A 25,100-nucleotide genomic window follows, 5' to 3' on the forward strand; every position below is an offset into this window, starting at 1 on the left:
TATGTAAAAGTTCAGTGTCAAAGTCAGCCTGAATTAATCATTTGAGTTGTGCGATTTCTAATTATTTTCAAGTCATTTCTTGATTATGTCGAAGGTTTCCAACTTTCTCCCGCCTCGGTCTTCTGAAGTGAGAAAGAAACAACGTAGCACACTGCAAGTGACATACGCATCACCATGTGCCGTTTTATTTTTGCATTTATTCATTTATTTATTTTTGGGGCTTATTTAATTTCATTGTGCATAAATAACACTCAGTTAATTTATGTCTTTTATTTCTAACATCAGAATGTTAAACAAGTGGTACCCATTGTTACACATCTATGTAACAGGTAAACTTCCAGGTTCTGAATTCTGGTCAGGGGCGTGCAAGAGCATGAGCCTGTTCGTCCCTACTGGAGCGGGAAACAATGTTGCAGTGGAGGGATGTTTATGGGCATAAATTAGTGCCAGCAGAAATTGAATTTGAACTGCATAATTCGAATTTGCATTGCAATAATTTTACTTTGTAATGCTTAAACAGAATTGACCAGAACTCACAGGTAGGCTGCATAAAGCTCTGTGAAGCTAGCCATAATAAGACTTCCAGTTTTAAGTTGCTGGTTTGCATTTGTGCACTTTTTCTACCTTCTTATGAGAAAGTTCTTATTCTGCTGTTTAAGAGATTTCTGTAAGAGATTAAGCATTCTGACCACAGATGACACTTCAAGTTGCATTTACGGGATATCCACTTGAAATCTGAATAGAACATTACGTATGCGTTCATGATAGTACAGATTGTTGAATATTCCCCCTGAGAAGCCTGTTGTCTGTTGTCTGTATGGCTAGGATTTTGTGCTGCTAACATTATGATATGCTTGATAAGCTTGTCTTACAATTTGGGATAAACTGCTGCTGGTTTCTCACACCCTCATAAGCACTTGCACTGACAATTTACAGACCGAGCCGTACAATGTTGACCTTGGGCTACCAGAAATGGCTTTTATTACATATGTTTACACAGCCAATGTCAAAAATTATTTTAAGCCACGTGCTTGGCTCACACAGTCACTGATGCCATTGCTATATGTGATTTTTCTAACTAGTCAGTGTGCAATTACCACAATGAATGCCGAGCACATTTAACACGTCTCTTAATGGCAGCTAGGCGGAACTGCAGGAATGGGCGACTACAGCTGTCAATATTTTACAGGCACTGATACATTTGGATTAACACCTACTTCATGGTCTTTTGATCCTTTCGAGCAGACTTTCCTTCTGGTAATGATTTCAATGAAGTGATTAAGAGTGGAGTTTGAAAGTAAACTTGTGGCCCAAAATGACCTGTGCTTCCCATCCTTGATGTAGTAGAGCCTTAATACAGTAAACAGAAAAAGGCAATTACAGGATTTATCAGATGGGCAGTTCATAGATCCGATAGATGCAGAGTTTCTCATTGTTTCTGGAGGGAGCACTGAGTGCAGCAAAACATCTCATTTCATTCGGTAATGGTGAAATAATTTCCATATTTTAGACAATATGCAGTAAAGACAGTGGAAAAAATGTTCTCTATTAATTATTAATTTTTGCTCCCGTGGGCAATTTTTCCACTATGCTATGGTACTGTTGCTTTCTTGCTGTAAAACACAAAATATAAAGTGTATCATTTTACGGAGCTTTTCTGAGCTGATCTTCATAAATCACTGAAAATGGAGGGTGTGCTAATTCACTAGATATGATGAATATCTCATGAATTAGCATAAGTGTGACTTACTGTACTACTGAACTACATTTTTTGGTATGTATTGCAGGACTGCATCTGTGTGTATTCAAACTGGGTGATGTTTCATCTTTCCATGTTTTGTTTTTCTTTGTTAAAAAACATAATCATCTGGGAATTATTCTGTTCATATGAGTATAATTATCTACTCGTATTTCCTTAATTGGTATCCCCATACTTGAGAAAAACATATTAGCATATTTGTAATGTGCTGGGTTTCAAAGAGAATAGAATTAATTGGATTTATTTGCTCTCCTTCTGGGATGTAATACAAGGTTAATAGGCTGTCATTTCATAAGGAAACCTACCTCTTGAACATCTGATGTAAAGTAAAAAGACAAAGGGTTTGTTCCACTGGCAATTAGTCTGAGCAGTATCTGTCTATAAACACTCGCAAATTATCAGTGTTTGTCTATGACTATCTGGTTCAGTCTGTTTTCCATAACGAGTAATGTGTTGGAACGTAGTCTAAAATAGCTACTGTAAACCTTAAAAATTAAAAAAAAACATAGGTACCCAACAGGCGCCTCACAGTTAAATCTAAGGAGTAAGAAAATCTTCTTGGTTGGCCGTCTGGCCTCTCTCTTTGAATAAGCAGTTTTAGGAAGTGTAACCTGCATTATTTACTTTGGCACAGTATTTCTTCCTGCATGTTGCAAGGTAAAAAGAAAAAATTGTGTGTAATAAATAAAAAATAGTCTATTCAGTCTAACTGTAGAGCATTAAAAACAGCTGGGTTGTGTTCTACTGTGTGTATGTAAGCATATATCCACTAGCTTGAAAGCTTGTGTTGCCAGATATTCACAGTGAATTCTAGGGAAGTATCAGCATTTAAAAAAAAGACACAATGGCATGTTATACTGGACACAGCGTACACGCTTCACATGATTTTTGAACTGGGAAAAAAATAAGGCATCCCGGAAGAAAGAAATCCAGCGCCCATTCAGTACTCTTGCATGGACACAGATATGCTGATACAGAGTAGGACACAGTTGTCAGAAGGTATGGAGATTTCACCCAGTGATACCAGTTCCTTGTTTGGTGCCGCTGGTTTGTCTGTTGGCTCGGCCCTCAGGACACAAACCCCCGGCTCAAATCTGTTCCGTAAAATATTATCTTTGTCTCACTGCATTCCGCTGTTGTGTCTGCCAGCCACCTTTCTGTTTTTTATAGTATGAATTACATCCTTTACGTGTGATTAATTGGTTCCATTGGTGCCAAGTAATTATTTATTTTTTTACCCTCTTATCATACGTCTCATTCAGACTCTATAAAGTATGCTTTTCCTGGATCAAAGAAGGGGTATTTCATATTTTTCCAGTTGTGGTAGTGGTAGTAGTCGTGTGCTTTTGCTTGTTATTATCTTTGTGTTGAGCATGTGATTCACACATATTTTTGTCCCCTAATGTTTTTTTTTTTCTTCTTGCTATTCTTTTTCTTTTGACATTTTACAGCCTGTGATTATCAGCCAGTCTCAGCAGATGCAGAAAGTCAATCCTACCACTGTGTGACACCAACATAAGCACTAATAATTTGTTTCTAACCTCTTTTTATTCACTTATGAAAAAAGTTTAATTTTTCTTTTTGAAAAAAGCCTTGTTGTAATGAATCTAAAAATACTCTACAGAAAAAGAAAGCATATATGTTTGTGCCAAATTCAAATTTGAAATATATTCTTGGTTAAACTCATAAAGCGTCATTAATTTATTTGGTGGAAAACCATGAACCATGAAGTGCAGGTGGTTTCCAGTCCAATGCTTGATAATCATTTTATCATTCAGATATAGATTTGCAGGTTGATATGCTTTGTTCCTTTACAGAATTACTTAGTTAAACTGGAATCCTACATAACTGCCGTTCACAGACATGATGCATTAGCTGTTTCTGCTGTACAGTTATGTGTTTATGTTTTTTCAGTGACATAAAAAAGTTTAAATCAAGGCTATTGTTTTGTGAAAAAGTCCAGGGCCCTGTTTCCCAAAAACATTATAGTGCTAAGACCATCATAAGACCCCTCACAAGACATATTAGTAATGTCTTTCTCAGTTTCTCAAATCCCTTTTCACTGATGTTACACTTAAAAACCATTGAACGCATAGAACAGTTGTTCATCATTATCTCATTTTCAAGTCTACGGATACAACTGGTAAAATGACCATGCAACACAACAATAATATAGTCACCCTTGCATTCCAGTTGATATCATAGTTTGGACCTTTTGATTAAGGAATTGGATATATTTAATTTAAATATCATTCAATTTCATGTTGAAGGATTTGGATGGCTTCTTATATGAGGCTCTTGTTTCTCTTCTTTCCTCCCTCCGTATGTTCAGAGGTCTGTAAGTTATTTTCTTTGTCTTGTAGGCTGTGCATGATTGATCACTTCTCTTCATTTAATTATATAATGCCATGTTGTTTTTAACTGCTAGCAATGTTAAATTTAGCATTGCTGCAAATTATAAACCAGTAACTTGAACATAAAATTAATAAACAAGCAAACACAAAAACAAATGAATACATCTTATTATCAAATATACATTTTTGAAGCCTTTTTGAATGAGTGAATTCTGAGCTTTCTTTTCTCTGTAACTATAATTGGAACTGTAATATTTGTGAAATGTTTTATTCTATTTTAGATTAATTGCTAAACATTTAGATAACTTTATGTTCTTTACGGATTGCCTAATCACTATCTTAAAAATAATTTTCTGAACATTTTCAGCACCTAGAGCCAGAAGACCCACTCTAAAGATTCACTTAACTTCAGCTCCCTATGATGATGTTAGAATTAAAAGTTAGAATTTTGCATGTTAGTCCATCAGAAAAACCATTTTAAAACCTTAAGTTCCATTGTTATTTTGAAACAGAGCCCAGGTCATTTCATTGCGCTGTTCTGTAACAAATGTAAGGTATCTTCATGCTTGACCTGACATGAAATTCTTCTGGTGATGTGAATCTGCCAAAAAAAAAAAAGATTCACTTCAACACATACTTCTCAAAGATGCATATCCAGGACATGAAATCTTAAAAATGTGCCCTTTCAACAGCAATATATTGCTGTGGGACTCACGGTGGTTTTAAAAATGAAAAGTGAAACTTTCCCTTGTTGACTGTAGGGTTATTTGGTACAGACTGCATGAATGTGTATCTGCAGCTGGGAACACTGATAGTATAATTTTCATAGGGCATCACCAAGCTCTCTGTGGTCAAGCGTGTAATTAAACCAGTAAAACTGTCAAATCTTTTTGGCAATAGGCATTATGTTGCTTATCTCGGTTTAGCCAGGTAGAATGAGCCTGAAAGAGCATCACAGCTTCTTTTTTCAGTTTTGATAAGAAGAAGAGCTACAGCTATGACCCTTAGCGTTCACTGAGCACAAGGAAATAAAAAACATGTTTTTTTTCTCAAACATATGGCTTGCAGACAATGAAGCATTTTTGTGTGCTTTTCAGCACATGTATTTGTGTGGAGAGCAGCTGTTGACTGTTTTGTCAGGAGAGGCAAATGACTAAACAAAGAGATGGCAAGATTTAAATACTTATTTATAGTAAAAAAGAAAGTCCATAGAGAGTCCATATTTTTTGACTCTACGTACACATTCCTAAGCATATTCTGCAAGAGTAGAACTCTAATCTGGCCTCACTACTGTAAGTAAGAGTATTTTCTTTGAGTGTACATAGAAAAAATAAAACTAAAATACAAAGCCTGAATTGAATAACAACCAGACTCATTTAGATTATTTGTTCAGTTTGTTCATGTGTGTTTTGCAGATGGTGACCATTCTATTTCCCATAAACTGAGTGAAAAGCAAGGTGGGGCACTCCACTTGAAAAAGTATATATTTAAGGGTGTATGTACATCCAGTTCACCTTACACCATTATTAAATTGCCTTAAACTACACCACTGTAGTTCTTGGCTGGAGGAGAGGATGTGGAAGCCAGTTTTAGCCTTTATTCATGGAGGGCATGACTTTTACTCAAGCCAGGTGTTTCAAGTCTGGGGTGGGGGCGAGGTGGGGGTTGGTGGTGGTGGGGTTTGAACACAGTACAGAGTTTTTAGTGGCAGTTTCACTAGGAATTGTGTTTTTTTAAAAGGATGAGCCATCAGCCAGCCCCCCTGAGGGCCTTCACAGCAAGCCAGAACTGATTATTGGCTTTAGTTATCTGGCTCTTTCATATAGTATCAATCACTGATAATTTAGATATGGGGCAAAACAAGTGCTACAAAACACATGGAATGTATGTGCTGAAAAAAAAAGAGATTAGCTGCATAGACCTGAGAAATAATGTATAAATTAGCACACCATCAGTTGTGTAACTTTCAGCATGGGTTATCTGCATTTTTCTGTATGCTTCTTTCATCTTCTCACCATTTGTGTCCTTAATCAGGTTTTTTCCCTTAGTGGATGTTGAATCAGTGAGTTCAAAGCGGAGTGTGTTTATTTACTTAAGTTCATACTGTTTGAAACTGAATTCATGCTGGAGTGGCTCCAGTGACCTTGGCTTTGGTGGGACAGTACGCAGTCTGTAACCTCCCTCTAAGACTGGAGCTACCAATTGAGCAGACTGCATGAACCCCGAGCTTGCTTCTCCACAACGCTGGGAAAGTGTTTAGCTGTCTACTGTCAGTCTTCATCTGAGCCAGTAGGAAACGTGCATCCATCGTCCGGTTGGAGGAGCCTGTGGTGGTAAAAATAAAATGTGAATTAGGAGGCTCTGCCGAATCAGGGTGGAACAGGATAAAATTGCTGGGTGTACTGTCCCAGATTTTCAGTCTAAGTCAAGCTGTGGCCAACTACAGCCTGTAGTTATCCTGAAAGCTTCCAACTCCTGCCTGATCTGGCACACAATGCTTTCATTTGCGAGAGATGAAAGTCCTGTTGTCCTCTCAGCTTTGGTTATAATGTTTATGTATGCCTATGCTCTGTTGGGCATGATAAATGATGCATGTGTATATATGAGTGATCCTTGCCTGCCCCTTTTGTACTATGAAGTCACAGGTGTCATTATCTTTTTAGCAAGAATGGTGTTTGTATTTCAATCGGATATCTGTCAAAGATCTGAGGCCATCTGCTGTCAGTTGCTTGATGTATGTTTTCTGTCTTGATACGTATTCTGCTGGAAAGCAGTTTACTGAACAGATTGTGAGGCAGCGGTCTTGAAACACAGCATTGAGTTTCTGATAGGAATCATTCTGACTGATTGAGGAAATAATATCAATCTGAGATGATGAGGTTGCTCAGGCTAAATTCCTACTGTTGGTGCAAATGTCCACAGACTGGATTTTTTTTTTTTTACAAGACATTTTAAGCAGAACAAGTAAAGTATAGAATATGTATGGTGTAACTGTTTTTTTTTTCTCTTTGTTTGTCCTTTACAGAGGAAATTCACAGAGCCATTCTTTTGAATATTTTGTTGTAATTTAATGGCAGTAGTAGTGATGATTTCTTTGATCATGGATGAGATTTAATGAAAGCTACTCAAAAATCGCCTGGGAATCTGAACCTATTTTAAACCCTGTGCATATTAGAAATGATGCGGCAGGGAACTGGCAATGTTATTTTCATTTATTTATGTTTCCAAATGTATTGCACTTGAATATTATATATATTGACTTTTCTATAAGGTTCTAACACAGCATCTTAGGTGCCTACAAACCACAAATATTCTTGTCTGGGAAAATATGTTTCGGAGACATTTCTGCTGTTATTCCTTAAAGAAAAGTCTGGCATTTTAATGGTGGGTTGTCTGACAGAGGAGCATCAGCGAGGCTGTGCTCTGTCTTGTCACACCTTCTCCGGCATGTTTGAACAGATGGCTTTTTTACTGTGTGACTCACACATGTCTGATAAATGTATTCTTCTTGTACACAAAGCAGTGACCATGAAGATCATGTTTGCCTAAAAGCCTCACACAGAAAAAAAGACCAATCAATGGATTTTCTTTCTACTTCTCCCCACATGTTCGTATTTAGCAAACATAGTATGAAGCCAATCAACAAATTTGTTGACTTGCAATAAATAGACATGCTGTAAAAGGCACAGCTAGTTGTTGAAATAGTCAAAAGTGGAAATACACTGCAGACAAGTTGCATGAACAGTAGAATAGCACTGCCATGTGATTTGTCGTATTGATTTTACATATTCTCATCTCTTTTTCACAGCACAATTGCAAACATAGTTGATTGATTTATCTTTTCTGAGCTCAAGTTTTTAACCGTGCTGCCTCAGGCTAAGAGTCAGGAATGAAGGGATTAGCTGTTCTAGACATTTCAGACATTCATTGGGGACGCCATCCATCAATCTTCATTCGCTTGTCGGTTTTCCACTGTTGTACATTCGGCTCAGATTTTATGTCTAGCCATGAATTTTACCAGTTGTGCAATCCCTCTTGAGGACATGACACAAAACAAAGGTCATTTCACCACCCTGTCTGATTCAATTACACTACACAAGGTGTTGTGGCTGTCAAAATCTTCTGCAGCACTGAAAGTTGTTTTCTACCTCTGGATATATGTTAACAGCATGAAAGCCTAAAATGCAATTTTTTCTGCCCATGTCGAAGCAATTTGTATACGAGATGAACTACTTTGAGGTCAAAATTTCCCATGACATACATCCATACCAGGCTGCCTTGATATTGCTGTGTGCACATCCAACCAGTTATTTGGCCAGGTGCAGGATAAAAGTACATGTGGAGATGGAAGGAAAATGGATATCCGCACACTGGATTATAGCTCCCAATATTTTATTGACTAAAAAGCAAAGCAACGTTTCAACCCAACAAATTAATATTATTATTTTTTGCCTGATGAAGACCCTGTTGGGTTGAAACATTGATTTGCTTTGCTTTTTAGTCAATTTCATTCAATTTTGCATGAGTATTCATACTCTTGCTGTGCTCAAGACTCCCCCCCTTTGAGTTGGAGGCTTGCTGCATGGCCATCCAGGCCAGTTTCTGCCAAGTTAAAACAAACAGGCTAACCTGCCATTGTTCTTCAAACTCCTCTGTCTGTGCGGCTGTCGGTTTAGACTGTATATTTGGGGTTGGTCAAAATATTGGGTCCATCTCTTGCTAAGGAATCTTACAAACATTACACTATCGATAAACAGGTCTATAATCTATAATAACTAAAATAGGAAGTGCTGTGCACAAAGTATGGTGTTCTGATAAATGCGTTCCCCAGAAGATATTTTATCCCCCCCCCCAAATATGAGAGCAGACTCATTTTTTGGGGCAACCATTGAACCATTGTGAAAACCAGACACATCTTCCACATTCTTCTAATGCTTTGTATTATTCATTAATATCACCTCATACACGCACACACGCACACACACACACACACACATATATATATATATATAGAGTATGTTTGCCTCTGATGGAGACAATACTTTGGCCAAAAATGTCCCATAGGGGTTCAATTGAGTTGAGATCTCAATTCAATTCAATCCAATTTTATGTGTATAACGCTTTTTACAGAGAACTGTCGCAAAGACACATTACAGACAACAAAAAAAAGAGCAAACCGAGCAAACTCCAGGCCTGAATCGCCAAATAGAAAGTACATAAGGTTCTCCAAGTGTGGAGAAAACCCTCAAACAGTGGCAAGAAAAAACTCCAATGGTAAGAAATATCGAGAGGAGCCCGTGTTTCAAGGGATCTGTCACAGCAAATAAAATTGGTTAAGCAGGTTACATTTCAGGTGATAGCTAACAGGAATAAAAGAAGACCAAGGGGTTTAGTTCAGTATAGTGAAGTTTAGAGGAGCCAGGTGATGGATCTGGAGCTCTAGGCTGTGTTAAGGCATGGACAGGGGAGGAACAGGGCTGAAGGAGTCCATGACCATGGAGCGAGGGGTAGGGCTGGAGCGATCCTGTGGACTCAAGGTGAGGAAACCAGCTGGAGCGGTAAAGTTACACCGTGGTTTTTAACAAGTGCTTCAGGGGAGACAGAGAAGCATTTATATTTAAGGAAAACTGATCTGCTGACTGTGAGGCCATAGCACATCATTTACATATTCATCAAACTGTTCAGTGACCGCTTGTGCCCTCTGGTTGGGGGCATTGTCATCCTGGAAGAGAACACTCCCATCAGGATTGAAATGTTTCATCACAGGATAAAGTGGATTACTCAGAATAACTTTGTATTGATTTTTAGTGACCCTTCCCTCTAAGACGACAAGTGGATCCAAATCATGCCAGGAAAATGCCCACCACTGCATAACAGAGCCACCATACCCCTCACTGTAGGGGTCAAGCCTTCAGGCCTGTACCGTTTAAGTGTGCCACACATGCACTCACTCACTTGTCGAGAATGTCCCTCTTGATGTAGTTGTCGACAGCCTGTTCTTGCCGACAGTCTGATCATGTCCTGCACTGATATTCTCAGTCACCTGAGGAAGGGTTTCTTTTCTGTTTTTCTTAAATATCATAGTAATGCAGAGCATCACGGTCATCGACTGTGCATTTGCGACTACAGTTTCCGACCATTTTTCCTGATGTCTTTCCCATAGCTTTAAATGCCACTGTACCTATTGAGACACTAGCCATTTGAGCAGTCTTTGTGACTGAAGCTCCTGCCATTCGTGCCCCAGTAATGAACTCTCTTTTAAAGTCACATATTTTCCTCTTGCCAAAAATCGAGGTCAACCGGGCCTGCTCAGAATTTTTGTACATGCCACAGAGCAGGATAGGATGTTACTTGCTTAAGTGTATCATCCAGTACACCTGTATTGAAGCATCTGCATTCATTATGTTTCTCATTTATTCAGGTTTTGTCACCCGTCTGTATATTCTTCATGATTATGAGTGCAGTTGCTTTTGAATGCAGTCCCATTTTCCACAGCTGGGTTTTACAGATTTGGTTAAGCTTTGAGGTTGAGCTGGAGCATTTGGGTGATGTGTGAAGTATTTGGCACCCGTTAAGATGCACTCTCTGCCGTTTGTTATCGGATATTGCTGTGTCTGTGGGCTATCTACAGCCTTTGAATTGAACAGGCAAATTTCACTGAGTGACAGTGAGGTAAATTAAAAACGTTTCCATCTCACAGGGGCTAAATAAGTGCTCTGTGAAGAGAATGGGTGTAGTTTATATCTTCACTCCATGGCACTTCATCTAGTTGGTTCCGAGCAACCTTTCAGTGGTTAGCTCCTGCTACCCTACTGGCACTGTGCATTTTGACACTATTTTCATCTCACCACCACATTTTTAAGAGAGTAACTGTAGGAGAGTCTCAACTCAACAGCAGCCATGAAGAAGGAGTCTGAGTATGGCAGCTGAGGATGGCTGTGGCCTGTGTACATGGGGTCAACTGTGGCAGGAGTATGACTTTCTGTTTGACATATGCACTGCATAGTCGTAGCTCAACCAAACAGCACAAAGAAAGACCAGAGGTAGTGAGAAAGCACAATGATATCAATTAATTCATTGAGCAACTTAGAAGTTTATGCACAATATAGAGTAGTCCTCTGCATTTGGATACAGTGTTTTTGGCTTTAAATGTTCATACCTAATGTACTGACTTTCTGCCTGTTTGATATCGAACTGAATTAATAGCAGTTGTCATTTACGTACTGAGATATACCGCAGTATCTCGATACTGTCAAAAATGAATTTGACAGTCTGAATAGTCTAGGTGCTAAAACTGAGATTTGGTCCATGTTGTAAACTCCAAAGCAGCGTATGGGCAGTAATCTGAATTTCAATTGGAACTATTTCCTATGACCTTGCAGCCTGTCCTAAAGGAAACTACGGCATGGCTTCTTATACGTATCAACCCTAATGCTCGGGTCCATCAGAGTGAAGGGCTTGAATTGCTTGTGAACTGAGAAGGAAAGAAGTACCAGCACAATATAAAAGCTGATTTTTATGTTTATCGCTCTGCTATGCTATAAAATGAATCCGCTCGTATGTATAGCCTTTGGAGTCATAAAATCAATTGGAGTGCTCGGAATGTATTTTCTTGCTTTAGACCATGAACTCCTGAATGCTTTAAGTACCTAAAATATCCTTCATTGCACAAAAAAGCTGTCTGAGCCAATTAAAATTGAACTTATCACTTTAAGTGTTATTTTGCGAAAATGTTTTTTTGTCACATTGCAGAATTACTCAAAACCCAAACAACACACTTTTATTGGTCTCCCTTTTTATTAACAGAACACCATTAGGTAAAATGTATTCTGAATAATGTTCTTTATTTAGAAAGGTGCTAGTATCAGAAACTTAAGAACACTGAAAGTATATGCTACATGTTCTAAGCATCCTCACTCTGACTTACTAGAAGTGTTCAGCTGTAAGCCTGTGTGCATGTACACAGAAAACTGCGACTAATGTGTACTCTGCTGTGTCTAATGTAGTCGTCCATAAGGCATCCTAACAGATCGGACATGATCATTTCAGTTAGTGGTCTTGAATACATTTATAGTCAAGGGGAATTCTCAAATGTGTGCTGTGAATCGGTGACCTCTCCATCCTTTCATGTTTGGTTTTAAATGGATACAGCACTTCAATAATGTTTCATCAAGACAGCTGAATCATAATGACTGGTAAGCTGAGGCACAGAAAGTAAAAGCTCTGGTACAGAAAGTAAAACTTGATGGACAGAGTTGACTGGGAGATGTTGGCAACAGAGAGCAGCAGGTGCTTTATATTACCTGGGTCATGAGTGCCTTGCATTCCATTTCAGAAATCCTTAATCCTTCTTCATTGAACCAGATCTCTCTCATTTTTTAAGGGCCATGCTGTGTAAAACAGATTGAAAATTAAAATAAACCATACATTTCTGGAGAGGAGAAGAAAAGAAACTTCAGTTTACAATGTGGCTTTAAAAATGGGGCCCCTTAAGAAATAAAACATGCACATATGCTCAGTTCCTGGTATTCGCAGCATGTGAGACAAAATGCAGATATTCCATTGGGTCAGATGTGTAAGGTTAGGGGGCAGCGGGTGAAAGGATCAGGGGTTATCCTGTAAAATGTGATGGCTCCAGCAGCTGCCCGAGGGCCTCTAGCCTAACTTCTCCTCTCTCTTTGGTTCTGAGGTCTCCTCTGCAGATGCCCAGCGCCCTGCCCCGAGGCCTGAGGAGAAGTGACCAGCGCCCCAGTGCCCATGGCTCCAGCTGCGGGGAGCCCCCGAGCCCGCTGCTTGCTCTCCCTGCAGGGCTTGCTGGTCCTGCTGGTCGGGGGCCTGGCTGGCAGAGGTCCCTCCTGGGCCCCTGAGTCGCTGTGCCACAGGGCGGAGCACCCCATCATCTCTCACTCAGGTACAGAATGGTCACTCCTAAACCCGAACTTTATGCATTTACCTTGAGACAGTAAAGTTGGAATTGTATCACTATGCCTATTTTATGTACCTTTTGGAAAGGTGTGTATTACCTTTGAATGCTCAGTATACAGAGTGCCTAATTGAGTCTAATATCATCTGCGTACAGAACAGTGAAGGGTTCTGGTGATTCCCAGAATTCACTGGGACACTCTTTGTGAGGAGTAACTGAGTGGAAAGTCACAGGTTCCATAGCTCAGGGAGAGATTCTGTGTTTGTATTCCTGGGTATTTGGGTCGATGCTGCACAGTGTTTGTTGAGCATAATGATCCTTTCTGGAGTGACAGCTCATCTGACACAATTTTATTTTCCCACCACATGTGGGTGATGTGTTGCCTACAGATCACCTGCTGCTGAGTGTTTGTGTTCCTTAATGCCCATCCCTACCCTCCATGGCACTCTATTAACTAGCATTACCTTGGCTGCCCACAACATCTTCACACGAGCCTTTTCTTTAAAAACATTTCATGAGCACAACAAGCAGGAGGAGGAGGTCAACATATTGGCAGCTGTTGTAGGGCTACATATGATTATATTAGACATTTTTGTTAAAAATTAGTTAATAACAGAAGTGCTATGTCTTATAAAATTGCTGTTTTAAGCATGCCTTAATTAAAGGTGATACAAAGCAATACTACTAAATAGCGCAAAGGTTCTCATGCTTGGTATCACATAGCTATACTACTTGCAAATAGAACCCTGATAATTCAGAACTCTCAATGCCTGCCATCACACACAAATCTCATTGGAGTGTGTCTTCTGAGTAATGCCTTGACGCTTAACATGTCGAAACACAATGCTTTGCTCTCTGCACCGCTGTTGAGTTGTCACAGCCTTGCTCCTCTGTGTTCATCAAGCGTGTGGCATCTTCTCTGCAACTTCAGCGATAAGGTCCAAACTGGTGAAAATGCAAAACATTCATTACAGCACATCATCAATATGCAAAGGAATCTTGGCTTTGAGGCACTGTATTTATATTTATGGAGTTACATACTGAGGAATCTTCTGAGATGTTAAATTTCCACATTTTCCTTTGGACAATTCCCTACATGTAGCCTATTCAGTAGGGCCCAGTGAAAGTGAACCCTTAAAAAGTCACCACTTTATCCAGTGTGAATTTGAGATGTTTAATTTAGCATAAACTTATATTTGTAAGCAGAAAGCAGAGCACATGGTTTAAGGGGAGGCCACTGTCATTTATCTGGACTAGGGAGAGAGCCTTGGGCATGCCTAGTCCTAACATGTCACAATCATTTTCCTGAATACATTTAATCAAGTTCCATTCTGCAAGCCAGTCGGCCTATTCACTGCAAATATTATTTATTATTTTACATGTTATTCATGAAATCTGGAACTCTAACGCCCATTCCTAACATATGGTGATGCAAGAGAGCGAAAGACTGAGAAAGCATATAATAAATAGAAAAAATAAAAATTAAAAATAAATAGAAAGCTAACTTTCTTTTACATTATCCACACTGGTTGCATGCAGCAACAAACATGCAGTTAAGCTCTGTCTCTTCGCTCACTATGGGTCATACTAGGACACACCTGCTTTAAAAAGTTAACTTTCAACTGTTTGATACTATGTTAAGATAATACTGTCAATAAATTAATAATGATTTGACAAACATGAAATACTGGCCATTTGGCACAATGACTGACCATTTGGCACTGAGGGTCTGTACGAAACTCCTTTGATCCCACCACTATGGTAGTATCTGTAGTCTCATCTCATAGAACAGCTGTCCTGATAAAAGGACTGATGACCATATATTATTCTTTACAAATGAGACTTTATCATTTTAGATACAGATTCTCTAAACATATAAAGACCTTTTGGGGTAGTCGCAGAGGTCTTGTCTTGAATTTTACCACAGTCTTTGGATAATTGCTCCATATAGCTGAGTTAAAATGAGCTGATGAGCCAAATCATTTTTACAGCATTTGTTCATCTGGATTCAGTTTTTAAGATGGAACCCAAAATTGCCTTTTGGGGCACGTGTTTCAGTGGAAATATATCAAAGTTGAATTAATTAAGAGGCCTCATTTTTTTCTTCATGCATAATATTGTTTCATTCCTGGATAAAGATCTTTACATGCATGAATGAGCACATTCTATGTACTTACAGACACATATGTGCATTGTTCTTTTCCCCAGTTGGTTGCTTCTGTTTTTATGAGGACTTTAATTATTTTTTCATCTGATTTTACATTACACTTATTATCACATGATATAAATTAATTAGCCACTTTACAGTCTGTTCAGATGTGTGCACGTATAAATCAATAATTTGGTGTGAAATCCTTGAGGGTTGCTTGTTCTGGCTCAGCACATGATGCCAGTAAATTTGATCTGTGAAATTAAGAATTCCCTTAGTCTGCCTATATTAAGATAGTTTCCATGTACCAAAGTCAATATCATTGGAGAATAATTATTGAACGGTAGATTCTGATATGAAGTAAAATTTCAAGGTTGTGAATGTGACTGTTACAAAATTTTGTGGACTACAGTGTTTGTTCAAGTATGCGCAAGATACGATTTTCAATAAAATCTGTTTGAGAGCTGAAGGCCAGTTTAGATTAGGCAACGCTGTACACATGATTAAAATGTTGATCACCACTGCAGGCAAAAACTGAGAGGTATATCTCTATTTAGCCATATGGAAATCTACTGCATCATGTTCCTATGAACCCTGAAGCAGCATGAAGCCTTTCTTATATGTGTTTTGCATTTGCCATTTAAGCATCATGCCTAAAAACCAGCCCTCTGTTCTTTCCCCTCTGGAAGTTATTTCGCTGCACCCGGCACGCACCTCTCTGGCTACCACATGTGTGTCTGTATAGGCTCAAAAGCTTGGAAGGTCTAAACAGTCCATTTTTCTCTCTGCTGGGAGGACTATAAAGATGTTAAAAATAATCTTGGGGAGTGTAAGCTGTTGTTATGTTGGAGGCACACTGCGCTGGATTTCTACAAGTGTGGAAGGTTATATATGCCCAATTGCTTGCAGTTATGTCCTGTGCTGCTTTATTGTGTGGTGGAGTTTTCACTGCCCAGATAGGGTAAGCCATATAAAAGAATTACTCCACACAAAGCAGCTTCAAACAAAGCCAGGACAACTGGCTGGACTCCTTTCTTTCCCTGTGGAGAGTTCAACAGCGAGCCTGTGCAGTTGCTTTTGCTCCATAAGGGAGCTGCTCCCTTGGTTTTGTATTGATGTTGGTTTCAAGTGCACACGCTATAGATCCCTCCTGAGCTCAACAGGGGCGCGTTGTATAACCTTTGCAAATTTCCTGAAGAGGAATATTCCAACCTACAACACAGACATGACGTATAGGCTCCTCTGAGCTAAACAAAATTGTCTGTTTAACCCGTGAATCAAACTTTATGAACATTTTCTGCATATTTGTGGATGAGTCATGTGTTATACTGAAAAAATGTATTTTGAGCAAAACATAATAATAATAATAATAATAATAATGAATAGCTTATATCAATGCTGTTACTGTTATTAATTCTAAACTTTTATTCATGCAACTTGTTATTGTTGAATATGTGTTACACTAAAGAGTAATTCTACTTGCAAAATATATTAAAACTGGATTCAGGTGTGCTGCAATTTCAAATGAATTGCATTTGCAACATGTTCCAAGGCTTTTCGGGTGATGAAGCACTTGATCAGGGTGGGAAATTTGAAAATAGCGGGGTCAGAATGGTCAGTGTCATATGTACAGGCAGTAAATTGCATATATAAATATACATTCTAATAAACTCTTGCCTATTCAGTAGCAGGGCTTGAATCTGAGATAAGGTCCTTCCCAGGATATTCCTTTCCTCATCCATTTTTAACAAGGCATGCACGGGCAGTTTCCAAACTAATTAGTTGTACAAATTAGTTGATAATTGAGAATGAAATGAATTTGAGCCATGCAATTTGAGCAATCAGTAGCTCAAGGTCTTGATCTAATGGATTTAGATATTACAATCTAGAAATGTGATGCAATTTAATGCAAATTTGAAGCACTTTAATACATGTATCTGTATAAAAAATATGGACCAATTCACTGTGACATCACCCATTGACTCTTCATGGGCTTGGTGAAAAGCATTTTGAATCCCAGGAAGTGCAGTTTATGGGCAAATGTTGTACACGTTGGAGCCAGAGACTGAGCAGTAGGCAGTGACGTCATGTCATCCACTATGCGCATGAGATACAGTGACTGTCCCTTATTCCTCCACAAAATATTGCAATCGTGTCTAAATAACACAGTAACGTAACAAATTGGCACGTGGGGAGACATTAGACAAAGAAAAAAAACACCTATTGCTATTGTGACTACATTTTCTTGTGGGAAAAAATGATTGACTATGTATTTTGACCGTATTGTTAGCATTGACCTACATTCAAATGGGTGACTGAAACACCTATACTGCAGACAACCGATCTGGCACCAGTGAGCAACATCTCTCAACAAGACCAGAAGTGTGCTTGAAAAGCGCAGGCTGGTTTTGGCCACTTGCTTTTATACACAGCCATATATCGAATGGAAATAAAAGACTTGACACAAGTGCTTCTGTGGCTTGTGGTTTGTTAATCACAAAGAATATAGGAGAAAAAAACACAAGCAAACTGGCATGTTAGATGTAACTGCTATCATTACTGACTGGCAATAGAAGACAATGGCATTTTAATTGGCCATGTGGGTGAAGTTTTCATGTTCCTTTAAATACACTCTTATGTTTACTCTTTGGCACTGGTCGTGCTTTTTGGAGATCATATTCAACAGATCAAAATGTCATCAGCTCGCAACTGCCTCTGTGTACCAATTATCATTGGACCTTGTAAAGAATACACTGCAAATGTCACAATGTGTTTATATGTGTTTATATCAATTATATTATTCCTAAAGGCAGGCATTAGGTCAGCATATTTTGTGTTTTTTCCTCTCAAATGCTTTCAATCTACATGTCAGATGTACATTTTTTCACTGCTTATTTGTGACCCAGGAGTGGTTTGCCCTGCATGATCTGCTAGGGGTCTTGGGTCATTCAGCTGCTGTAATTTTGATTCTGTCTGTCTATCAAAATGTCTGAAAAAATGGATACTTTATTGTCTGAAGTAGCAGGAAAGAAAAAGGAAATAAAAATGCGAAACGTGACCAATTTAACTTTTCAACTCGGTCCACTGGTTTTGCAATGCGCATATATACATTCATATTTTGCCTTTCACCAAATAGGTTGTTATTTACACCCATCCTGGTCCATGTCATCAAAAATCAGAAGACAGTGTTTGAGTGACATCGGTCACCAGGGGTTTGACAAGAAAAGATTGCCAGGAGTTACTCCCATGATACTCCCCAAATATTTAAAATTATGTGTAAATGTAGTTCATTCTCCTTCTCCTTCTCTCTATGTCAGTATATTGCAGTAATCAGTAACACATTTTTCCTGTTCCAAGTTTCTCAAAGTGGAAGATCAGATCCAATTTTTACACCACAACCCTCCTACACCCCCCCCAACCCCACCCGCAAAAATGCAAATATTTATGTGTTGCATTATAAATTCATTATTGCAACCACATTGTTGGAACACACTACCAGAACAATCCTAAGAGCAAGTGATGAAATTGAAATTTGGAGCATGATTCTATTCTGGGCAGTGAGGTTATGCATTCTGGCTGGGCTCCAGCACTGTAGTGAATGCTGAGGGCTTCCGGCCAGCAGCAAGCCCCAGCCCTCAGTCATAGTCTACTCAGTGTGCGATTTGAGATAGTGATGCGAGAATGAGCTTTGATTAACCCCATAGTGGATGCTGCTACAATGAGCTGTCGGTCATTGATCATGGACATCGATCGGTTAAATTAAGTGAGCATATGGCAGCTCCACTCATTTTCGTTGTTGTGAAACCTCATTCTCTCATGGCTAGGCTGAGATCCTTGCAGATCATTCAGCTGTGTCCGAAGTGAGTTTGGGGTCTGTTCTGAGGATGCAGATGCCCAGCACATATGGTTCGTCTTGCACACTCAGCACCACTTTCATTTCTGTCTTCTTGGCTTGAAAATACAAATACGGTGCATACCAGCCCACCGGGGGGGCAGAAACAGAACTGGAGACGTGACCTATAAGTACAGGCACACACAGAGAGGAAGGGACCAGGTGCCTGGATGGTGCAGAATTGAAGGTCTAGATGGTGTGTAGGGAATCCTGATCTTTTGACCTGCCTCTCTAGCCCCCCCAATAAGCTAGCGCCAAGACACTGAATCTGACATGAGCTGATGTTGGCAGTGGATTGAGATGGGAATTGGAGTGACAAGGCTGAGCCTGGGGAGGTTGTAGATCATGTGAGTGACAGTGGTCTGGATATCGTTAGCATGACTCTGATAAGACAGCCGATGGGGGAGGATGACAGAACCAAGAGACTTAGTATCGAGACAGAAGAGGAGAGGACCAAAGACTGAAAACTGGAGTCACCTGTTGAGAGGTAATGATGAGGTATCAAAAACTGTTCCCCCCACATGCAACCAGTAGGGAGCAACTATCAGGGTGGTATTCAGACCAGTTGAGTGCTGTGCCACAGATCCTCTAGGCAGTCTGGGAAGAGAGTAGGTGGTAGTGGTCAGCTGTGATAAATGCTGCAGAGATGTTGAGGAGGATTAGAATGGAGGAGACAGAATCTGCCTTCGCTGAGTGAAATTCCTCGCAGACTGCAAGGACTGTCTCTGTTAACTGGCCAGCCCCGGAGGGAGAGCACAGAGGTGTAGGACTAGATGAAGTCAGCCTTGTGAAGACTGACTGGCAGTTCTATAGGCCCCCTGAAACAAAGGAGGGTAGAGGAGGTTGGAGAGAGCTCTGTGTAATGTAGAATGATGATGGCGGTGCGTCTCCTGAGAGAGGAACAGACCAGGATAGGAAGAAAGCACATAGAATTTTATATTAGCTGCATTGAGTCCTAAGGTAACAACCTAGCGGTAGCTTTGTTGTACTCCTTTGATGGACTTCTGCAGGTAGATTCCCTTGTCTTAGTACAACTGAATCTTCATACAACTGAAGCTGCTTCTCCAGCTGCTATCTGTTTTAAATACTGTCCTTAATTCTTTTTAAGCTAAGCCTCAGCCAAAATAAACCTTGCTAATTAGCACTTGAATGCAGCTAGCCATGTCACTAATCACTCCACAAAGAGAGTCCAAACATGTACTATGAATAGCTACTTTTATTTAAAAAAGTATGTTACAATCAGCATAAAAGTTAGTTGTGTCTAGGCCAAGTAATACACTGAAGACAGTTAGGAGACACTCAGCCCCCTCAACAATGACAAATGCAGCTCATATACACCTGAGGATAATACACTATTTGATACACTGTTTGAATTTAACATAGCCAAAACACACCTAGGTAATTAACAATTGGATATACCTTGCCATGTCACTAATTGCTACACCAAAGCACTCCAAACAAATACTGTTATTATTAACTACTGCTGCTCAAAAAACAGCTTAAAACAACAGAAAAACTATTTATATCTAGATCAACTAAAACACTGACATCAGTTAAAAAACAGACACTTAGCCCAGATGCAGCTCACACAATAATACACCGTTCGATACACAGCTCAATTCCATTCATTACCCCACAGAAACATATCCAAAATCATCTTCTGCTTTGGGGATGGTCATGCAAATCATGAACAAACCAAAAGAAAAACAATGAATCAAGAGCCTGGGCCAATACATCACTGCTGTTATGAATTGCTACGAGGCCTTAACGTGAGAAAAAGAAATCCCATTTCTACCACCTTATTTCCTCAAAACTTGCATTCTCATATATAGTGAAGTGCTTCCCGGTGGGATTGGGGAGATTTATGGAGGGAGGCTCGGTAACTGAAGTTGTGTATCCTTGAGGGAGCTGCTGCTACATTTGTATGCTCTGAATACTTTCCTCCACATGAAAAACGACCTCGTCACTCGTATTGGAAGGCAAATCCTAAGTTCGTTTCCTAGCACACTGGGGCCAGAACTGTTCACTGAACTGAAAACTCTTCAGAATGAAATCACATATCGTGGCATCGATATTCATTTCATTGATGTTCATTTGCTGTAACTTGTTATTTTGACAACTATTCAATGAGCTTCCTGCATACTGTACCCACAGTGTAGAGGTTGTTTCAGCTTCCTTTAAAAAATGAAATACATTTTTCTTTAATTATTTCTTTTCATCTGTGTTGATGTGTTAATACTCATGCAATAACACTTGCGGAAAAAGAAGAAAATGATCAGGTGAAATGAGTGGTTTTGATTTTGATTTCTCCTGAAGAGACTGATTAGAGTTCCTGTCAATATTTGTTCTGACAAGTGAAGGTTGGTAGTAGTTGAATCTGACAACTCTGCATTTCCACTCAATTACTGCAAAGATAATAAACAAAGAGTGTCGGTGAAATCACAAGTTGCCTGTGAAATATGTCGCCCATCGTCTTGAGAAAACAAAAAACATATGGCACGATAAAGGTGGTCTAAGCATATTCATTTATTCAAAAGAGACATGGTCTTGTTTCTGCATAAAGTCTATTCTGGGAAGGATGTAGCGTTTTAGTGGAGGAGGAGGAGGCGGGGGGTGGTTAGAGAACAAGCATAGCTGTGCCTATCCTCAGCGCATATTAGATTTCAAAGGGGAAAGAGACAGTTGAACATCTCCTTTTTGTGACACCAGAGGTCTGACGGCCGTGCCAGGGGTTAATGGGTGTGGCGCCAAAGCAGCAGAGGAGGCCAGGGTAGCTGTCTGTGAACCTCAGCCTTGACCACTCAGGAGGCACTTCTCCCTGGAAAGCGAGGACACAAGGCTGACAGCTGAAGCCCAGTCCATGTGCTCTGTGTCAAATATAATGTAATCACCTTTCGCAGCTGTTCAACAACTCTGACCGGCTCCTGCTCCCCTCAGCCTCCCCTCCCCCTCTCTGACTTCTGAATCTCTTTTCCTTCCCTCCCCACCACAGAGATGGAGCCGTGGATACACCGGTTCAGGGCAGAAGGCACAGTGGATTACTCACAGCTGACCTTTGACCCAGGCCAGAACGAACTGATTGTGGGAGCCAGGTAACAGGATCATCTCTTTCTAAACACGAGGTTGAATTTTGAGGATCCAGGTTGCTCTTGCCAGCACTCTTATAAAAGTGAATCGTTGTCATATCAGTCCACAAGACCTTTGTTTGGAACTCTCCCCGGCACAACCTTGGTCCTTATATTGACAAATGCCAGTAACAGACACCAAAAGCAATCAAAAGTCTAAACTCAAGACTAGATACTGAAAGCTCTCATATACCTGCACAAGGAATCAGTTAAACACACCTGACTCATCAGAAAAATCTGTGAAACCATTTGTCCCAAATATTATGGTGCCCTGAAATGGGGGAGATTATGTATAAAATCTACACGTTATAATTCCTACATGGTGAAACGAAAATGTATAAAAAATACCTTTTAATAAAAACTGAGAATCTGCACTTTAACCACATGTGAATTGTTTGATTACAAAGATATGTGTTTGTCCAAAACATTATGGAGCTCATCTTCATCCTCATCTTCAGTGCCTAAAACATCTTTCATTACCATTATCCTAACCTACTATACAGTGTACACCCTATGCTATTATATATAATTGGGTAGAGTGTATATACTGTAGTTGGCTATGGTAATGGCAATGACAAATGGTTTAGGCACATCTGAAGGCTATAACCTAGGCTGTAACTAGATGTGTGTGAAATGTGAGTTAAATTAACTGCTGTCAAGAGTTAGGCCGGGAAGAAAAACAGGAAATAAGAAGAGAAAAGGACAGTTCAAAACTGAAACGAGAAATATCCTTTCATGCATTCTGTTCTTACGTTGCATTTGCTGGAAATTGTTATGCGTGGACAATTAGCGTACCCAGAGTGAATCATGGCACTTTATTCGGGCAAAGGGCCTGAAAGGCAATGAAGAATATGTGGTGGCATGTGAAAGAAAGACGGCAGCATTGCTGAGCCTTGAAATGCCATGCTTCAAGTAACATTCTATTAGATAGTGCAGAGCTGACATTAATCAGGAGGGGAAAGCACCGGTTCTGCTTTTTTCCTCTTTCAGAAGCTCACTCAACCAAAAAATATAGTGCTTCCCCTTCTGATCAATGCAACATGCCTGGTTCATGGTGGCACGTCATCAACAAGCAGGAACCAGCTTTCAGCACAGGAAAACATTTGCTATGCTTTATTTTTAAATTCCAGTGAATCTGTCTGCATTTGGTTTAATTCCATTGAAACTATACGTTTAGACTGAATGTGAGTTTTTTCTAAAATACGAATTTGCAGAATATGTTTTGCTTTGTGCGAATGTCTTGGGTTAGAAAACGACTCACAGGCCTGAAGTTTTCGTTTTCTTTTATATGTGAAACCCAAAGCTATATCTGGAACTGCCATGTTTACATTCTTCTGCACCATATCATCAACACTGACAAACCCTTAACCATGAGGATGGGGTATAAAGTGTAACGATCTCTGTGGTTGGATTTTCTTAGCGCTGAACCAAACCCATGAGCTTCTGTCATGTGAAATTGACTGAAACTTTTCTAGTTTTAAATTGCATTGTAATTATACAGTTCTCCCATATGGCATTGTAATTCAGATGTTATGATATTCATGCTTTCTCATCATGAGTGACTTTGACTGGGTCAAAAAAAGGTTTTACTCGCCCTTCCCCAAAAAATCCATGCAATCTTTTTTGGACATGTGAGGCTGAATTTACCGTATATGAAGTGCGATTGCTTTCTAATGCGCATCATATCCTGCTGATCTCTGTCCCGGCACACAGGCAGCAAAGCTGTATAGTCTGTTAGCTGCAGCTCATGTGATAGCTGTGAAATTGATATTTATTTCCATTGTCTGTCACCTCAGTTTTAATTTAGCAGAGCCATACTGTGCACTTCTGAAGCTTGTCTGCGTAATTCTCTCCAGAGTAACTTTGTGAGGAAGATGAGCTCCCTGTCTGTTAGGGATCATGAACATTCACTCATTTTCCTCTAATGGCCTCAGTTGTCAATACGGCTCCCATCTGCAAAGGGCACATAGGAAGGCCAGGGAGACTAGCCGCTGCAGAAACATCTGAAGCTGTGGGAATTGGCTAATGCGTTTTAAATGGAGGTTAGGGTAGGTAAAAGAGAGCATGAGAGATATTTGCTGAGACCGAAAGAAAATAATGGAATGGAACAGTTTGACATGAAAAGGGAATCGCACAAACATCCATATAAGCATATCTACATGTGTGTGTGAGCATGTGTGTGTGTGTATAAAAGGGAGGTGTGTGTGTGTGTGTCTGTGAATGCACATTTGCTTGTGCGTGTGTGTTTGTGTCTGGATGTTACAGTTCACTGAGGATGATAGATTCACCACTGCGCAGGTTCATTGGCATGGCTTACAATTCAGAAGCTAGACCATTTTAAGAAATAAAAGAGGAGGGAAGTTGTCATTATGGGAGCTATCAATAACATTGCATTATTTGCTGTTGTATTGCTGTTGTCATATATTTTTATCAGGCAGTAGCCCTATGAGTTCCCTGCGGTCGACAGTCTCCCCTTCCACCTCAACTGGAGATCAATGCGGTTCAATATGTACTAAGTCACTAGCCTTGCCTCCTTGTGTTAGTGGTCTGGAAGTGGTGTCAATGCACAAAGAAGTGATCCTTTCTGCTCAGTCAATTGTGTAGATTTAGGAATCTCCCCAGGGGCAGTGTGGTTTGCCTCCAGTACATTACTGGAATCCACTCTGGCACTGTGGAGCTGTGCAGAGGGATCTGCTGATGGGATTCTCAGTTTCTGATTTGAATGCTTGAGAGAGCAGCGGGCACATCTTCATGCACTTCAGTAACATACTCCATTCCGTTTCATTATTCAGGTATCAATGCTGGCCACTTGTTGTTTATTCCAAGTTTAGCTTTTAATTCCCATTGTTAAACAAATACACTGAAGCACAACATAATATTAGCAATGTATCCCTGCTG

At 39.8% G+C, this 25,100-nt stretch overlaps 1 protein-coding gene across 2 annotated transcripts in view; it reads left to right on the top strand.

Annotated features, from left to right (window-relative positions):
• sema5a (sema domain, seven thrombospondin repeats (type 1 and type 1-like), transmembrane domain (TM) and short cytoplasmic domain, (semaphorin) 5A) overlaps positions 1-25,100 on the top strand; it is a 100,766-nt gene that overhangs the window by 14,023 nt on the left and 61,643 nt on the right. For both annotated transcript variants that reach the window (XM_064333145.1, XM_064333144.1), the window contains exons 2-3: positions 12,803-13,024; positions 22,070-22,169. In XM_064333145.1, the coding sequence (XP_064189215.1) occupies positions 12,871-13,024; positions 22,070-22,169 (254 nt within the window). In that variant the 5' untranslated portion in view covers positions 12,803-12,870. The remainder of the gene's footprint in view (positions 1-12,802; positions 13,025-22,069; positions 22,170-25,100) is intronic.

Source organism: Anguilla rostrata, chromosome 4 (assembly GCF_018555375.3).
Source record: "Anguilla rostrata isolate EN2019 chromosome 4, ASM1855537v3, whole genome shotgun sequence".
NCBI lineage: Eukaryota > Metazoa > Chordata > Actinopteri > Anguilliformes > Anguillidae > Anguilla > Anguilla rostrata.